Raw genomic sequence first — 14886 nt, 5'->3', positions numbered from 1 at the left:
GCAGTCGGCATAACTCCTTGAGGCAGGAACAATGAGTTCTCAATCCAAGAAAAGAAAGTCCAAGTGGATGCATGAGAAACTAGATCTGTGTAATCCCCATCACCTTCCAAGTGCACAGCAGGCTCTTCTGGGGACCCTGTTTTCTTCCCAGATGAACGTCCAAGACATCTGGGGCAGAGCCTGGTTCATTAACTTGACTGGCTTAATAACAACACCGTGGAGCAATAAAGCAGCTGGTTGACAAACAAGCAAGTCTTCCCTATCCTTAGCATGTGTTCTAAGACTGTATAGAATGGGTTACTAGGGATGGGATTTTTTTTATTTCTTGGATTACAAATCCCACAATTTTCCATTCTGGGAGTTCTATCTGACTTACACACATCTTACATACACATAAATGTGACTCATTGGGGAGAAAAGGCTTAAATTAGAGGGTACTGAGGCTAAAAAATCCCAACCCTACCATTCACTCTTGACTTTGTATCAGGTTCTACCAGTTAATACACATTTAAGAAAAATACATTCTCCTTAGATCAGACTCTCTCTCCGTCCGAGGTCACCACCATCCCCAAAATGTTTCAGATCCCAAAGGAGGGGCTGTGACCAAGATCATGTGACTGGACACTGGAAAGCAAAGGCATCAGAAACACTTTATTGTTGACACCTGCACTGTTCCTCTTTATTTTGATTGAGGAGCCACGAAGGATTCAGCCGAGAAATGGAAATACTTTTGCTCATGAACAGCAAGTGGAGAGTTTGGAGCCATCAGAGAGACAGGATGAGAGCATTAATCTCACCTAGCTTCAACCAGAGGGCACAGGCTGGGAAATCAGAAAGGAAAGCAATTTAGTGAGCTCCATGGTTGCTCTCTAAGGCCACTTTGCACATCTGCAATGCTGTTTCCCACGGGGACTAGCAGACCTCCAAGTCCCACTAGCTCTCTCCCCACACCCCTGTTCTTATTGGCAGTGGAAAAGAAGAAATCCCTCCTTGCCCCTCCGTCCCACAGGCACTGAGCCACACTGTCCACTGTGGGCCCAATGGAGCACACTAAGAATTCACTGCAGGGGAGCTGAATGTCTGTACCTTCCCCATGACACCAGGGGGAAAGACTCTGTGCTCCTTCAGGGACACCCTTACATTTGCTCAAAGAACTAAAAACCACTGGAACCGACAGAGAGCTACTCAGACGGAGAGAATGTTCGTTCCCAGCCAGTGATGAACAGGGAAAGGGAGGGCTGCCACCTAGCGAACAAAGCAAACATAGCAGTACCAAAGAATGAGAACTGGCCACAGGCACAACTGGATTTAAGAAACCACAATGTACTTATTTTATCTATTTAGCTCCCAAAGTATAAAGCAAGGGTGGGCAAGTTGCAGTTTCCCATATGTTTCCGGGCTATAGTTCCCATCAGTCTGGGCCAGCATAGCCAAATGGTGAGGGCTGATGGGCACCACAATCCATAAACACCCAGGTGGTCACAGCTACCTACTCCTGGTGTAAAAACTGGCCAAAGGGCGCCATGATGACCAGTGTGGCATATGAGCACATTATTAAAAGCAGGAGCTAAGCATGACCCATCCGGTCAAAGATGTACCCAAATCATTGGTTAACTTTCCTCATGCTCATAAGGACTTGCCTAGTTGTGAAGTGGGAGGACAGCATCTCGGGTGTAATATGAAAGGATCGTGGCCCTCGGGGACCCAAGGGATGGAAACAAACAAGTGCTGGCTGAGCCCTTTGATGGCCAGGCATCCAGGATTCTGCCCAGCAACAGGGCTTCAGCTGAAAACCCACTCGAAAAATGGCACCTTTAGAGACACCCAATGCCACAGTGCTAATTCTCATATTTTGCATGAAAGTACATTACTCATTTCCAGTAGGTGGAGCAAGGAGGAAAGAAAGAGGTGTCTATTTTCCTCCATCTGAGCTGTTGACTCCATATACTAGGAGGAACCTCAATGACTGCTGCAGCAGATTTCACAAATCACACATCCAACAATCCCCTGCACCAACCCATTCAACTACTCAGCCACAGAGAAAGGTCACCGTACATCGGCAGGTCATTTAGACACAAAGGTCATGCCCAGCGCAGACCAGCTGGCTCTCGAGGATGTATCATTTGGGATACCGCCATGGGTTACAGTGACGAGACAGGCTGGTCAGGGCTACAGTTTGGGGCATCTGAAGCCATGTACTCCCCAGTCAAGTCTTTGACATTTTGCAGGGCAGATCCGGATCGCATAGAATAAATTGGCATCCAGCCTTTCGCCACATCCCATAGGTGGAAAACCACAAACATTCAGGTCTTCTACATGAGGAAAAGAATGTTTATCCCCGAGTGGGCAGCCTGGTCTTGCCATTTCCCTGACCCCTTCTCCACTCAGTAACGCAAGACCAAAGTCAAGCTAGCACGCATCTCCTGCCACAGAAAAAAAGGTAATGTGGCATCTGGATCAGCATTTCTGCACTGCTGTGACAGTCTAAGGAGAGTATAAGAAACGGCTTCACAATTAATAGGACTCCAGCCTTCTCCAATAACTCCTGAATTCTGCTCAGCATTTTCACATTCTGAATTTCTGGAGGAAGAAGAAGAAAAAGCAGGAGGCCAGCGTAGGATTTTAAGCATTAACCCTTAGCAACTGCTTTAAAGACTCCTAATGTGGTAGGAAAGAGGGCTTCTATTTTATATTTTTAAGAGCTTGAGCCCAGTGGCCTTGCATTGCTTCCTGGTGCATAGAAATGTAAATATATTCATCTCAAAAGGGCACTGAACATGAGGTCCTTCTCTTGTGTCTCCACTAGCTAGTTAGCGCAAGTAGCTGCCGCTGGTGATGGAAGGAAGGCTCCCGCCTCAGCGCCAAACTCACTGTCTAATGCAGGTACAGGCTGTTGGTCAAGAATCCCACTCTTGCAAAGAGAGGTGAAGACAGGCAGGTGAAAAGGAAAGCTGAGAGAGTCCCCAGCAGTTCTTTCCTCAGCGTAGCAACAGAAAGCTCCTAACTCTTCACAGTGCCTGTAAGCTCCATAGAAGAACCGGGGGAGGCTTAGGCAGAGTTAGCAAGAGGCTGTGCTGGCATCTGAGACAGGTCTCCAGCTGAAATCTGGTCTGTAGAAAGCATTTGGCTTGAAGGGTCTGAGAGTCATAATTTAATCCAATTTAAGTTTTTTTTTTTAAAAAAAGGAGGAGTGTGCACACTACAAAATAATCTTGATATGGGAACATTAACCAGTTACAGCTTCTATTCTGTGCAGGAAACCTGCTCCAGCATGGCTGTTCAGTGCCAACAGGATACCATGGAGGCCTCGCGCACTCCAGGCATGCTGGGATTCCAGGATGCTGTGGAAGGATTCCCCAGGAACTGAAGTTAAGACGCAGCCACCAATTCTGGCTTTGGTTTGACTCTGACTGGGGATGTTTCTGTGGAGAGAAGGAAAAACAGATGTAAAGAGGAAGGAGTTAACTCCCCCATGAAGTTACATCCAAACAAACTTTCACCAATAGTTTATCAAGTCCTCCTCCTAGTAAACATTTTGAACTCAGCTTTTGAGCTCTCACCGAGATGTGTGCGGCTATCTATTCATACATGAGTTGTCTCTGCCCAAACTCTGCTCATAACTGATTTCCATTCAGGAAGATTCTTGGTTTTCCCTTTGAGAGATACCTCAATGACTGCATACTTTGTGTCAGAGCAGGAGCATTCTTCAAGAGATGTCCTGATACAGTTTAATGGCTGCATCTGTCACAACAGCTAAAGGGGCCAAAGGATGAGATAGTGCTCTCCTCCAACAAAAAGGTACTGGTATAGGCTCTCCGTTTCCCTGCAGAGACTAAGCCTGTGCAGGACAGGGTTGCAACTTAGTAGGAGAGCAAGAACACCTGACACACCCATTTACCTGAGGTCTTTTAAACAGAAAAAGAGGCCGTGGAGAAGAATATTGATACACTGACATTTGTGGTATAGCAGCACTGAAGCTATAGTATGTTATGGCGAATGCAGTAGGCAGTGGCAAGAGATTCTCCACCAGGCGAGACTACAATTACACCACAAAAACCTATGCAGTTCAAAAATTATTCTCTAAGCCACTTTCCCCTATACCTGCATGAACCATACTGTTGCTAATTAGAGGCTCTGCTTTGATTCTGGGTTCTATGCAAAGCCTCATGCACAATGAGACTACAAGAAACTAAAGCAGAGACTCTTTAATTAGCTGCAACTTGCCATGGTAGCTCACATAATTTCTCTTACACTGGCATAACTCGTGCAAGAAGACTTTGGCCAATATATACAGGTACCCATTCATATGCTAAGGAGAAGTATCGCCAAAGTTAAACTGAAAGCTACCACAGACTCTAAAAATAAAAAGGCAATTTTTGCAACTTGTTTCTTTCTGAAACATATTTGCATGATTACAAAGTTACCTGCTGAGTTTGATTTGTGCTACATAGGCTGGAGCCACAAAAGGTTCCAGGCCTCATTGTTACAGAAATTTATAAAAATGCTCAGACAGAGGTTATCAGTACAGTACCTGACATTCTTATGGTCTGTGTAACATCACATTGCCAGCCCAACTGCTTTATACACCTACTGCTGCCTATATAAGTTTTCCATGAATTCCATACACCACTGGCTACCTTACATTTCAGAGTCTGCTTTAAAACAAACAAGTAAGCAAACAATCCAACCACCCAACCAACAAACCCCAACAAATGTTTGGCTAATCAACATTCTCTATTGGTTGAGCAGTTAGTTAAAGTAAGATTTTATTATGACATTGGAATTCAGAATCTGATGGCAAATAGGAAGTACAGTGGGGTCTCGACTTACGAACTTAATCCGTACTGGAAGGTGGTTCGTAGGTTGAAAAGTTCGTAGGTCGAATCTGCATTTCCCATAGGAATGCATTGAAAACCATTTAATCCGTATCTGCTCTTTTCAGTCCATAGAAACTAATGGGAAGCTGCTATTCCACCTTCTACCACTAGAGGGGGATATTTTTCCTTTTTTCCTTAGGTTCAGGAAAGGAAGGGGGAGGCAGGGAACAGTTTTAAAAGCACTTTTGAAATCTTTTTTTTTTCAACGAAGCCAATTTTAAATCATGTTTTAAAGCATGTTGTGCTGATTTTTTCAGCGCAAAGACACACAGGCAGGCTTTTTAGGTGCTGAGCAAGCCTCCCGAAGCCTGTTCAGAGCCAGCCGATCAGCTGATAGGCGGGGAGAGGAGGGGGGGGAAGCACAAAATGGCTGCCAGGCTCCTTCTGGGTGTGGGCATTTAGCTGCTTCTTGCTCTTCTTCCTGCTGTTTGGGGGTTACAAAGGCCTGGTAAGTGACTTTCTTTTATTTATTTTTAAGTTTCTGACCTTTCCCTCCCCTCCAGAAGCCTCTAAGGGGAGGGAGGGGGCACTTTTTTCCTGTCCGTAACTTGAGGGAAGTTTGTATGTTGAGTCCTTATTTCCCCTATAGGGCAGGTTCGTAAGTTGAATTGTTCGCAAGTAGGGTTGTTCGTAAGTCAAGACCCCACTGTATAACACAACTGGCACTATGATAAGGTATCTACTGGCTCCATAACAAGATGCTTATTGGCTTTTCATAATGCCATGTTCTGCACTTTAAATGGGAGAAGCTATTTAGTATTTACACAATGTTATGAAACCTTATACAATCTAAACCTATTGCAGCCTACCCTTACTCCAATATGGAAGGCCTAGTGAACTGGAGTATTAAAAAGGCTGATATTCCACAAATGTGGAAGTCATTGGTTCAAATCTTATTTCTGCCTTGAATTCACTTGGTAGCCTTACTGTTTCTGTTTTGGACTCTATGTAATGTATTGTAGTGTTTTTACTAATTAGAATTGCTTATTTATATTGTTACTATATTTTATTGTTGTTAGCCGCCTAGAGTGGTCCTCACCGACCAGATAGGTGGGGTATAAATTAAATAAATAAATAAATAAATAAATAAATAAATAAATAAATAAATAAATAAATAAATAAATAAAGTCACTCGGCCCCTCTTTTCAGCCTCCTCAGCTCACTGACAGGTTTTCTATGCATCGTATACAGGCAAAGCCTTTTAACATTCTGGAGTGTCACCTAAATGCCAACGATCTGGTCGTCACTAATTCAGAGAGCTGCAAGTCAGAGGTGACTTGACAGCACTTAACAATAATGTTAGGCAATTAATTGGGTTGTCACTATACACACTAAGCACTGGAGAGGCTATTACAAACAAAAGTACCACAGACTCTTGCAGAGATAGACGCATGGAGCTGATGAGGGAACAGGGCCTGCTGACCATTTTCTTACATCTGCCATTTCCCAGGGACTTTGTGCACAAAGCTTTGTCTCCTTGCCCACCTTTGCTCAAAGGAAAAAAAGCAAGTACTACCTGGAACATCTTCTGGGAGAGGCTCAGAGGGAACTTCTGGAAGATCAATCTGTTCCTGTGAGAAGAGAAGGCACACTATAAAATGCAGATGTCATGGATTACAATAACTTTAAACCAAGATTTTCAAATGGACAGCAAAAAGTGCTGTCATTTGTCTTCCCTCCCTCCCTCCCTCCCAGGATGTTATGCTGCTGGGCTTCAGAGCTCTGCTTCCAAGTTGTTATCCAGCTTCTTGCTGCATTTTGGCTTCCCGGGCGATGTCAATAAATCACACTGGGAGATACTGCTGACCCGGGAACACAGCAGTGGCAACCTAAAACTTATTGAGGTGCCTCTTTTGACAACTAGAGTATGCCAGGCCACTGTAACTGATTCCTCTTGTTCAGGTGGTGGGTCAGCAAAATGCAGACCTCCATGGCTATTTATGCTGTCCCTGTATGTCAACCATCCCACTACCAATGTTGTAGCTGAAAAATCCTGTTGCTGCCAGAAGCCCTGCTCTCAATCCTCTGGATCTTTTCAGAAGGCCAGGGAGGGTCTGATTCTCCAGGGTAAGGTGCTGTGGAAAGGAATAACTCTTTGTGTGGCTTTCTTCCCTGGGGAACTGCTTGAGTGGGGGTAAAAGTTAAAGCTTCCACTTCGCTGTGGCAATGCTGATGAAGATCTGCTGCAGTAGGTGGCATCCTCCACACTATTCCCACTGCAGTGAATCTCCAGTGCCTCTTCCTCTGCAGTGCCACAGGAGGCAAGGTGTGCGATGTGCATTTGTGTGTATGTAAGTGTATTTGCATATGCAGCTATGCAGCCCCTGATCCAAGGAAATGTGACCACCCGTTCTGCTCAAGTCAGCACCAGTGGACTCTTAGCTCTCACTGCCAGACATGGGGTGGGAACTAAAAAGAGACACCGGGGACCTTCATTTATGGCCTTGTCAACCAAACCAGAGTCATGGTCTCCAGGATGCCCCCTTCCTTTCCTCTGACTTGCAGTTCGGCTGCCTTGTTAAGGTCAAGGCATATGTTAATCCTGCACTCCATTTTCCAGTCTTAAACTTGGCTTGTGTCAGTGTGTGTAAACACATGGTTGTTTTCATATTAGGTTGTTGACACAGCACACATGCCTCAGCAGCAGTCACCCTCCCACTGCCTTCTGATCCCATCTTGGAGGAGCAGGGACTTCTGATTGCAGCACAGTCACCTGATGACCCCCCCTCTCAGATGCAAGCTAAAGCCAAGGGGCGAGGCCATCCCTGTCATACTATCCTCTGCATGTGGAATTGATCAGGACCAGAGGATTTTGCTTGGTGTACACAACAGATGACTTAAACAGTTACACAAACCATCCCAGTGTGTATGAATGCAGCCCAATAGTCCCAAAGCGAAGGGCTGGCCCTTCTAAAGCAGAAGTCAAAGTTGCATGACTGGAACAGCGAGGGGTAACCTGCATCAAGAACTAGATCCATACAAATGATTGACAGCATGTTGACTAACCATTACAAACACTACTGTATTATGGAACAGTAGTTCATGCAAAGACTATGAAATCAAAGTATAAACTCAAGATAACATTCCGTCAAAAAAGTATTCTACTCCTCTGTTTTCTTTTTGCTAAAAGACTCTTTCCAGCACTCCAAAGAGAAAAGCAGATAAGGCAGCAATTATTAAAGCCTCTTTGGCACATCCTCAGGCATACATCTGGGAAGCAAAATCCTATCCCAGCCTCCTACCTGATGAAAAATTTATCACTTCCAAATGGAAGTTACCACTATGATCACTTAAGACTTACCTGAGTGATAGCATCTAATTCAGCTAAGATGGCATCTTCGTCCTCTACAGTGAAGCTGCCAGCCAGCATCTCATCTATTTGCTGCAAAGGAAAAAGGGCAGATGGGCCAGTGAGCATCACTTACAGTAGCAATTATCTCCAAACTCCTTCTCATCCTTTACCCAAATTTTGTAAAACAGGAAAGGGTCAGCTCTGATTACTTTAAGGTGCCTAGCTGTCCACTCTGGTACCCAGTGGGGTGTAGTGAGTAGAATGAGAGACTAGGACTCTGGAGACCAGGGTTTAAATCCGACTTGGCTATGGACCTTCGCTGGGGGATTGGAACGGGGGAATCATACCTGAAATATCTCACTTATTTTGAAAGCCCTACTAGGGTTGCTGTAAGTCAGTTCTAACTTGATGGCACAGAACAACAACAGCTAGATCCTTTATCCTTAGTATGAATAAATAACTTAGTCTAATTTTGCATCAAACACACTACAGAGAAACTTCCTCCACCAAGGAAGTTAGGCACACACAAGAAGCACCTTAAGCACTGAACTGGATGGAATGGCAGGATTCAAGTTATAAAAATGAGCATTTGGCATTGTTGAAGAGGAGTGTTGGAGTGTCACACAGAGTCATACATACCCTCTGGTACTCTACAGCTTCTTGGGTTTCATCCATGATCCTTTCCACTTCTTCTATTGACATAACCTACAGAAAGAGAGTCCCCCCACAGCACATGTAAAGAAGGTTGATCAGAAGAGATGCACAAACAGCCAGTCTGAATTAATCCAAGCCTGATGACTAATACTCACCTGGTGCATCTTATTTAAACACTCATTGCCAATTTTTAGGCCTTCAATCACTTTCATCTCAATTTGAGCAAATTCAATGTCTTGAACCTGAGGGAAGCAGAAGTCAGAATAGGGGTCAGAAAATGCTGCCCTCCACATGCAAAGAAAAATAGTCAGCTGCTGCTAGCGTAGGGTGTACTGTATATTACAGTTCCATCTACTGTACCATCTTAAGAGTAACCAAGAAAGAAGCAGAAAAACTAGTTTGTGCAGAGTAAATGTTACACATACAGTGGATCCCCGCTAGACAGTTACCCTGCATGACAGTTTTTTCGCTAGACATTGGCTTTTTGTGATCGCTATAGAGATTCGCAAAACAGTGATTTCTATGGGGGAATTTCGCTGAACAATGTTTGGTCCCTGCTTCGCAAACCGATTTTCGCTAGATGATGATTTTGACAGCTCCCTCCGCGCTCGCAAACAGGTGTTTTTGGGACCTAAGCTTCGCAAGACAGCGATTTAAACAGCTGGTCGGCGGTTTGCAAAGCGGCTTTCCTATGGCCGATCTTCGCTAGACAACGATGATTCTTCCCCAGTGGAATGCATTAAACAGGTTTCAATTCATTCCAATGGGGAAATGCTTTTTCGCTAGACAATTATTTCGCTAAACAGTGATTTCAGTGGAACGGATTATCATCGTCTAGCAAGGCACCACTCTACATGGAACCAGCATCTGCAGAAGCCTTTCATATCTGTACTATATAAGCCAGATTCACTTCCTGTGGCTACTGCTTGGCAGAAGTATGGTCTTGAAGCATATTCATCCCAGCTATCCCCCAGAACTGAGAAGTATTATGTACAACCCATATAGAGTGCAAGAATAGTATCTAGCCCAGGTTATTGGCTGAGGATTCTTGCAGCATTATTAGCAATAGCAGATGTAGGAGAAAGCAGGCTATCTGAACCCTGACAACATGAGAGTGATAGTGGGTGGGAATGAGGAAAATGCCACGGGCCTGGGCCAGGGCGATTCACGTACTTTTTTATGTGGATCACACAGCACAAAGGGAAATGCAAATCAGCCCAGAGTTCCCCTCACAGGAGGTTTTTTCCCTCCACAACATGTGTTTCTATTTTTAAAAAACCTGAATCTTTTGCATTAGTTCGGGCATATGATCACTGGAACTAATGTGGAAAGAAGGGACAAGCTGAACACACATACACACACACAAGGGAGGCTGCGCCAAGCACACACACAGAGCAAAGCCTCTCTCTGTGGAGAGAGACTTCTTTTTTAAAACAGCTTCTCCTCCATGAGCAAAACTTCTCCTGGGTTTTGGGGTATTTTTTTTTAACAGCTTAAGAATGGAGGGCAAGGCTTCTCTCCATCTGCAAGAATTTTTTACAAAAGGAAATTCAGGAAGGAAAAGCCTTTTTATGATGCTCTTTGTAACAGCGCCACCTGTGGGACTATGAACAGAACTTTAAGCGAAGAGAGAAAAAATATTAGCCTGCCTAAGCTTAACGCCCATAGACTTCAATATGTTTATTATAAGCATGACTAAATACAGCCTACTAAGCTCTTCATTACATGAATCATGTGTTCACTGAGTAAACAACACTACAGCTTGTACAGATTTTTTTACAGTTGCTCCTGCCCCCACATCCCACTCTTCAACAGAGACATACACACACACACACACACACACACTTGACATTATCTCCGCTAATATGTAGCCGTGACAGATACTGCTACAGAGTTGGGAGAGGAACACAAGTGTTTCAGAGCAGGCATCAGCACAGTGAACATCAAATGGACATCAGATTAGAGTTCCGAAACAGATTACAAAGCCCAAACACCACTGTCTCATGACAAGTCAGCACAGATGAAAAGTCCCATAGACACTACAGTTAGCCAAGGATTTACTGACTCATAATGACAGCTTAACAATTCACACACAACAAAACAAAACAAAAAACCCAGCAGTGCACACATTAGTCAGGGTGTATCCTGACTTGCTCAGCTACCATGAAATATGGTCACTTGTGTTAGAAAACACAGTTAAACAAAGTTAATGAACTTTAAAATGCCACAGGTTTTGAAGCCAATAATGAGGCTAATAACAACCTGCAGATGTTGCCAGTCCCCACATACCATGCGTTCTAGGTTGCTAATCTGGTTTTCTGTTTTGTCCAGCAGTTGCTCTTGGTATCGTTTTTTCTTCAGCAGAAACATGGCTTTGCTAGAAGAGGGAGGGAAAAAAGCACTAGCTGTACCAAGGAAATGGTTTATGTCTTATAATTAAACAATGTATGTATAATTTTATACTAACCAAACATTTATTACACTATTTTCTTTAAAAGAATGGATAATGGAGAGTGCCTGATACATAGACTGTCTCCAAACAGGGAAGTCTCCATTATGGCCAATATCAGTTGACACATCTATTATCTACAGATTTGAATTACCTTTTTAAAATGTAAGCTAATAAACACTCCACCTTTATGCGGCAACGTATAATTTTCCAGCTTCCTACTGTCTCACTGCAAGCTCAGATCAATCCATTTCATTAGTCAATTGATTTTGAGTATTTTGAGGAAAAGGGATTTATCTTCTAATGTTCTATGAGGCTGGCCACTGTGTGAAAAATCAAAGGCTCCCTAGCAGGATGCAATAAAGGAATATGTCTAGATAAAAAACTGATTGGAAAAACACCCAATACTATTAATACAAACCAGCAATTTCACTTCGAACAATGCTATGCAGTTTTACATCCCTTCTCCCACTGAGGTTAGGAACATAAGTAGGTGTCTTTCCATTGAGTTAGAGCACTCGCTCATCAAGCTTATTATAGACTACACTTACTAACAGAAGCTTTTCAGACAAGAGAATTTCCTAATCCTACCTGGAGACACAAGGGATTGAATCTGAGACCTTCTGAAAGAAAAGTATACATGCTGGTATTGAACTATAGCCCTCCTCCTTACTATATATGTATGCACAGTGTCCTAAAGGCTACTTGTATTGCTACAGTAGTTCCAATTATCCCACATTTAATTGAAGATGCCAGAGACTGAACTTGGGTCTCTGTACTGAAGAATATCATTTTTACAGATTGAGCCACAGAAGGTGGAATCATCATTAACAACAACAGTGTTCATCTTAATAATAGAACTCATTCAGATACATAAGATCATTTTCAGCTAATGGATCTTTAATTTTTCCAGGGATCTACTTGTTCAGAAGAAATGTGCAACCCAAGCTGAGTGATGTCTTCAAATTTCTACAAACTTCAAATCATGTTTTTAACCTAACCTATGACAATCATGGAACCACTATGTTATCAGTGGACTGAACTATGCTACTACCCAGCTTTTCTCCTTGAACACATACAGGGCACATGTGGCACATTATATTGAAAATATCCTGATTGGCTGAACAGACCCATAACACAGAAGTGACTTACTCTTTCTTGCCATCTTTGAGTAGCTGTCGAGCAAAGGTTCTCTCTCTCTCCAGCTGCAATGATATCCTTTTCTGATATTGCTTTAGTTTGTCTCGCTGCTGTTTCAATTGCTAAAGAAAAAAGGAAATAAGGACATTGGAGCAGGCAGGACCTTATTAGTGAGACCGCTGGAAATATCAGTGTGTCCCCTTCAGGCACACCTACTTATAAAACCAGCTGTCCTGATTCCTCAATCCACTCTGCAGGTGGCAGCAAAAGAAGCAGAAAGTTATACTGGATAAAGACAAGCATCAACTTATTGCTATCTGGTTCCACATGTCTTATGTGGAACACCCTGTAACAGTGAGAAAGAGAGAATTCCATTCCCAACATCTGTTCCCAGCTGCTGATATCTCTATATCAATGTATCTCAATCTTTTGCCCTTCAGGTGTTTTAGACATGACCTTCAAGAATCCCGCCCCACCCAAACCATGTTGGCTCAGGTTTCTGGAAACTCAAACACCTGGAAAGCCACATGTTGGGAACCACCAGCCCAGATGCCTTGAAATACCCTCCAAAACAACTGTTTCTATTGTTAATCTCCATTGAGCAGTTGAAACAGGTAGGGAGTCTGCAGTCCTCCAGAGGCTGCTACACACATTGTCCCTCAGCCTACAAAGAAATTTGTGAAACCCTGCAAAATCACACAAGCAGGTTTCAAATCTTTGGTAAAGACAATAATCAAGAGCAAAGACCTTATGTTTATTCTGCTTCACATAAGCTTTGACTTACTAAGGTAAGAACTGAAAGTGGAAGTAAAAATTGCCCACAGTTTCAAACAACCCAAATGGAGCAAGATAGTGAGCAAATAAATTAGTAAAAACTATTGCATAAGCTCAAAGGCTTTTCACAGAAAGAATTTTGGATTGCTAAGACTCTTTAGGATAACGTTTTCCAGAGCATTAACAAGTCAAACAGCTACCACTCTCCCAAAAGGACAAGATAAACATTCCTTTACTATTCCTCTTATGTATCATTTGTTCCACATAAATATTCTGACAGGAAAAAAAGAATAGCAGGAAGGTCTTTGGATGGAACTGAAAAGTCATCAGGATAAATACCAAGTTAAAATTTCTGGAGACAGTACTCTGTAACAAAGATGTCATCACTTATTTCCCTTCCTATGCATGTGGGAATGGCCACCCTAGGTACTTAAAGTTTCAAGAACAGAAAGGAAAGTTGCTTGTTAATTGAAACCTGCTGTCATTCTGGAGTCTGAAAACACATTTATTTGTACAAATTTCCTAGGAACAGGCAAATACTACATGTATTTAGTGCCGGATCATCCTCACCTTAATGGCTTAATGATGTCTGCATGTTGTACAGTATTTTATGTATACAGGATGTAAAATATCTGGACTTTTTATAAGGAGGTATATAAATAAATGAAAGAGTATGCCATTATCAATATATAGCTACTTAAGCAAAATCTTATGCATGTACCTTGTTCTGGATTCAAAAGAAATGTTCTCCAGTGATTATGACTGCAACCTGTAAGATTGTTATTCGATTTTGCACGTTAGGAGTCAGCTCAGAACTTGAAACCAAATCAGGTTTCCTTAGTAGCACATACTGCATGGTCCAGTACTCAGCATCACTAGGCACGGCTCCCAGACTTTCTGAAACAATGGGTCATCTCCTTGTACCATACCCAGCTTATATATCATCATATATTGGGGTGTTACTGCTTTAAGTGTACAGTACTCTTCACTACTAGAGACCAGAGCAATGAAGTATGTTAGCCAACAATACTTTCTTTTGTTTTTGGTGACTTTTGAAACAGGAAGGAAGAAGTGAAGAAGGACTGGTAAGAAATTCAAAGAGATGATGCAGCAGAAGAAGATAAAGCTTTAAAAAACAAAACAAGAAAACAGCCCCAGGGAAAAAGATTTGCCGCTGTTTCAGCTCAACTCATTTACTAGAACTGGCCCTAGATATACAGTACACACACACACACACATACAGAGAGAAGAATGCTGCAGATACAGGACTGCCCGTGTAAAGGAATCCAGGGCTTGCTTTGTATCTCAGGCAGGCGGGAAAGAAAGAAAGGGGTAATCGGAATACTCTACGAGGAAAGAGGCGCCTGATCCCTGGGCGGGATGCAAGGTGGGAGGCTGGGTCCGGGCGCCCGGGGCGCTCCCGTCCTGCCAACCCACGGGCTGCCTCGGGGCGCTCTCCTGCTGCTGCTGCTCCTCCTCCTTCTGCCGCCGGCTTCCCTTTATCCTCTCCCCGGGACCCCTTCGGCTCTCACCAGCACGGCCTTATCTTGCTCGGTGACCCGGCTCCGCCGCTTGCGCCCGAACAGATTCCCCATCGCCCCGGCCCCGCCCGCGCAGCCCTGGCCTACCGTAGCCCCACCCCAACCCCCTTACTTCACTACGGCGGCCATCAAGGCCCCATTCTCGCGAAAAAGCGAACG

At 43.5% G+C, this 14886-nt stretch overlaps 1 protein-coding gene across 1 annotated transcript; it reads right to left on the bottom strand.

The window, feature by feature from the left end:
* Window positions 1-632: 632 nt before the first annotated feature.
* CHMP6 (charged multivesicular body protein 6) lies at window positions 633-14842 on the bottom strand. The gene is made up of 8 exons (XM_020813543.3): window positions 14719-14842; window positions 12425-12534; window positions 11113-11200; window positions 8979-9065; window positions 8809-8874; window positions 8179-8259; window positions 6394-6448; window positions 633-3422 (listed from the first exon to the last, which is right to left on the bottom strand). Exons 1-8 carry the CDS (start codon window positions 14779-14781, stop codon window positions 3370-3372), a joined length of 603 nt encoding a protein of 200 aa, XP_020669202.2. The 5' UTR covers window positions 14782-14842; the 3' UTR covers window positions 633-3369.
* Window positions 14843-14886: the final 44 nt, after the last annotated feature.

This window comes from Pogona vitticeps, chromosome 2 (assembly GCF_051106095.1).
Source record: "Pogona vitticeps strain Pit_001003342236 chromosome 2, PviZW2.1, whole genome shotgun sequence".
Lineage (NCBI taxonomy): Eukaryota > Metazoa > Chordata > Lepidosauria > Squamata > Agamidae > Pogona > Pogona vitticeps.
Note: the sequence above shows the minus strand (reverse complement) of the source record. Positions and strands in the feature narration are given on the sequence as shown.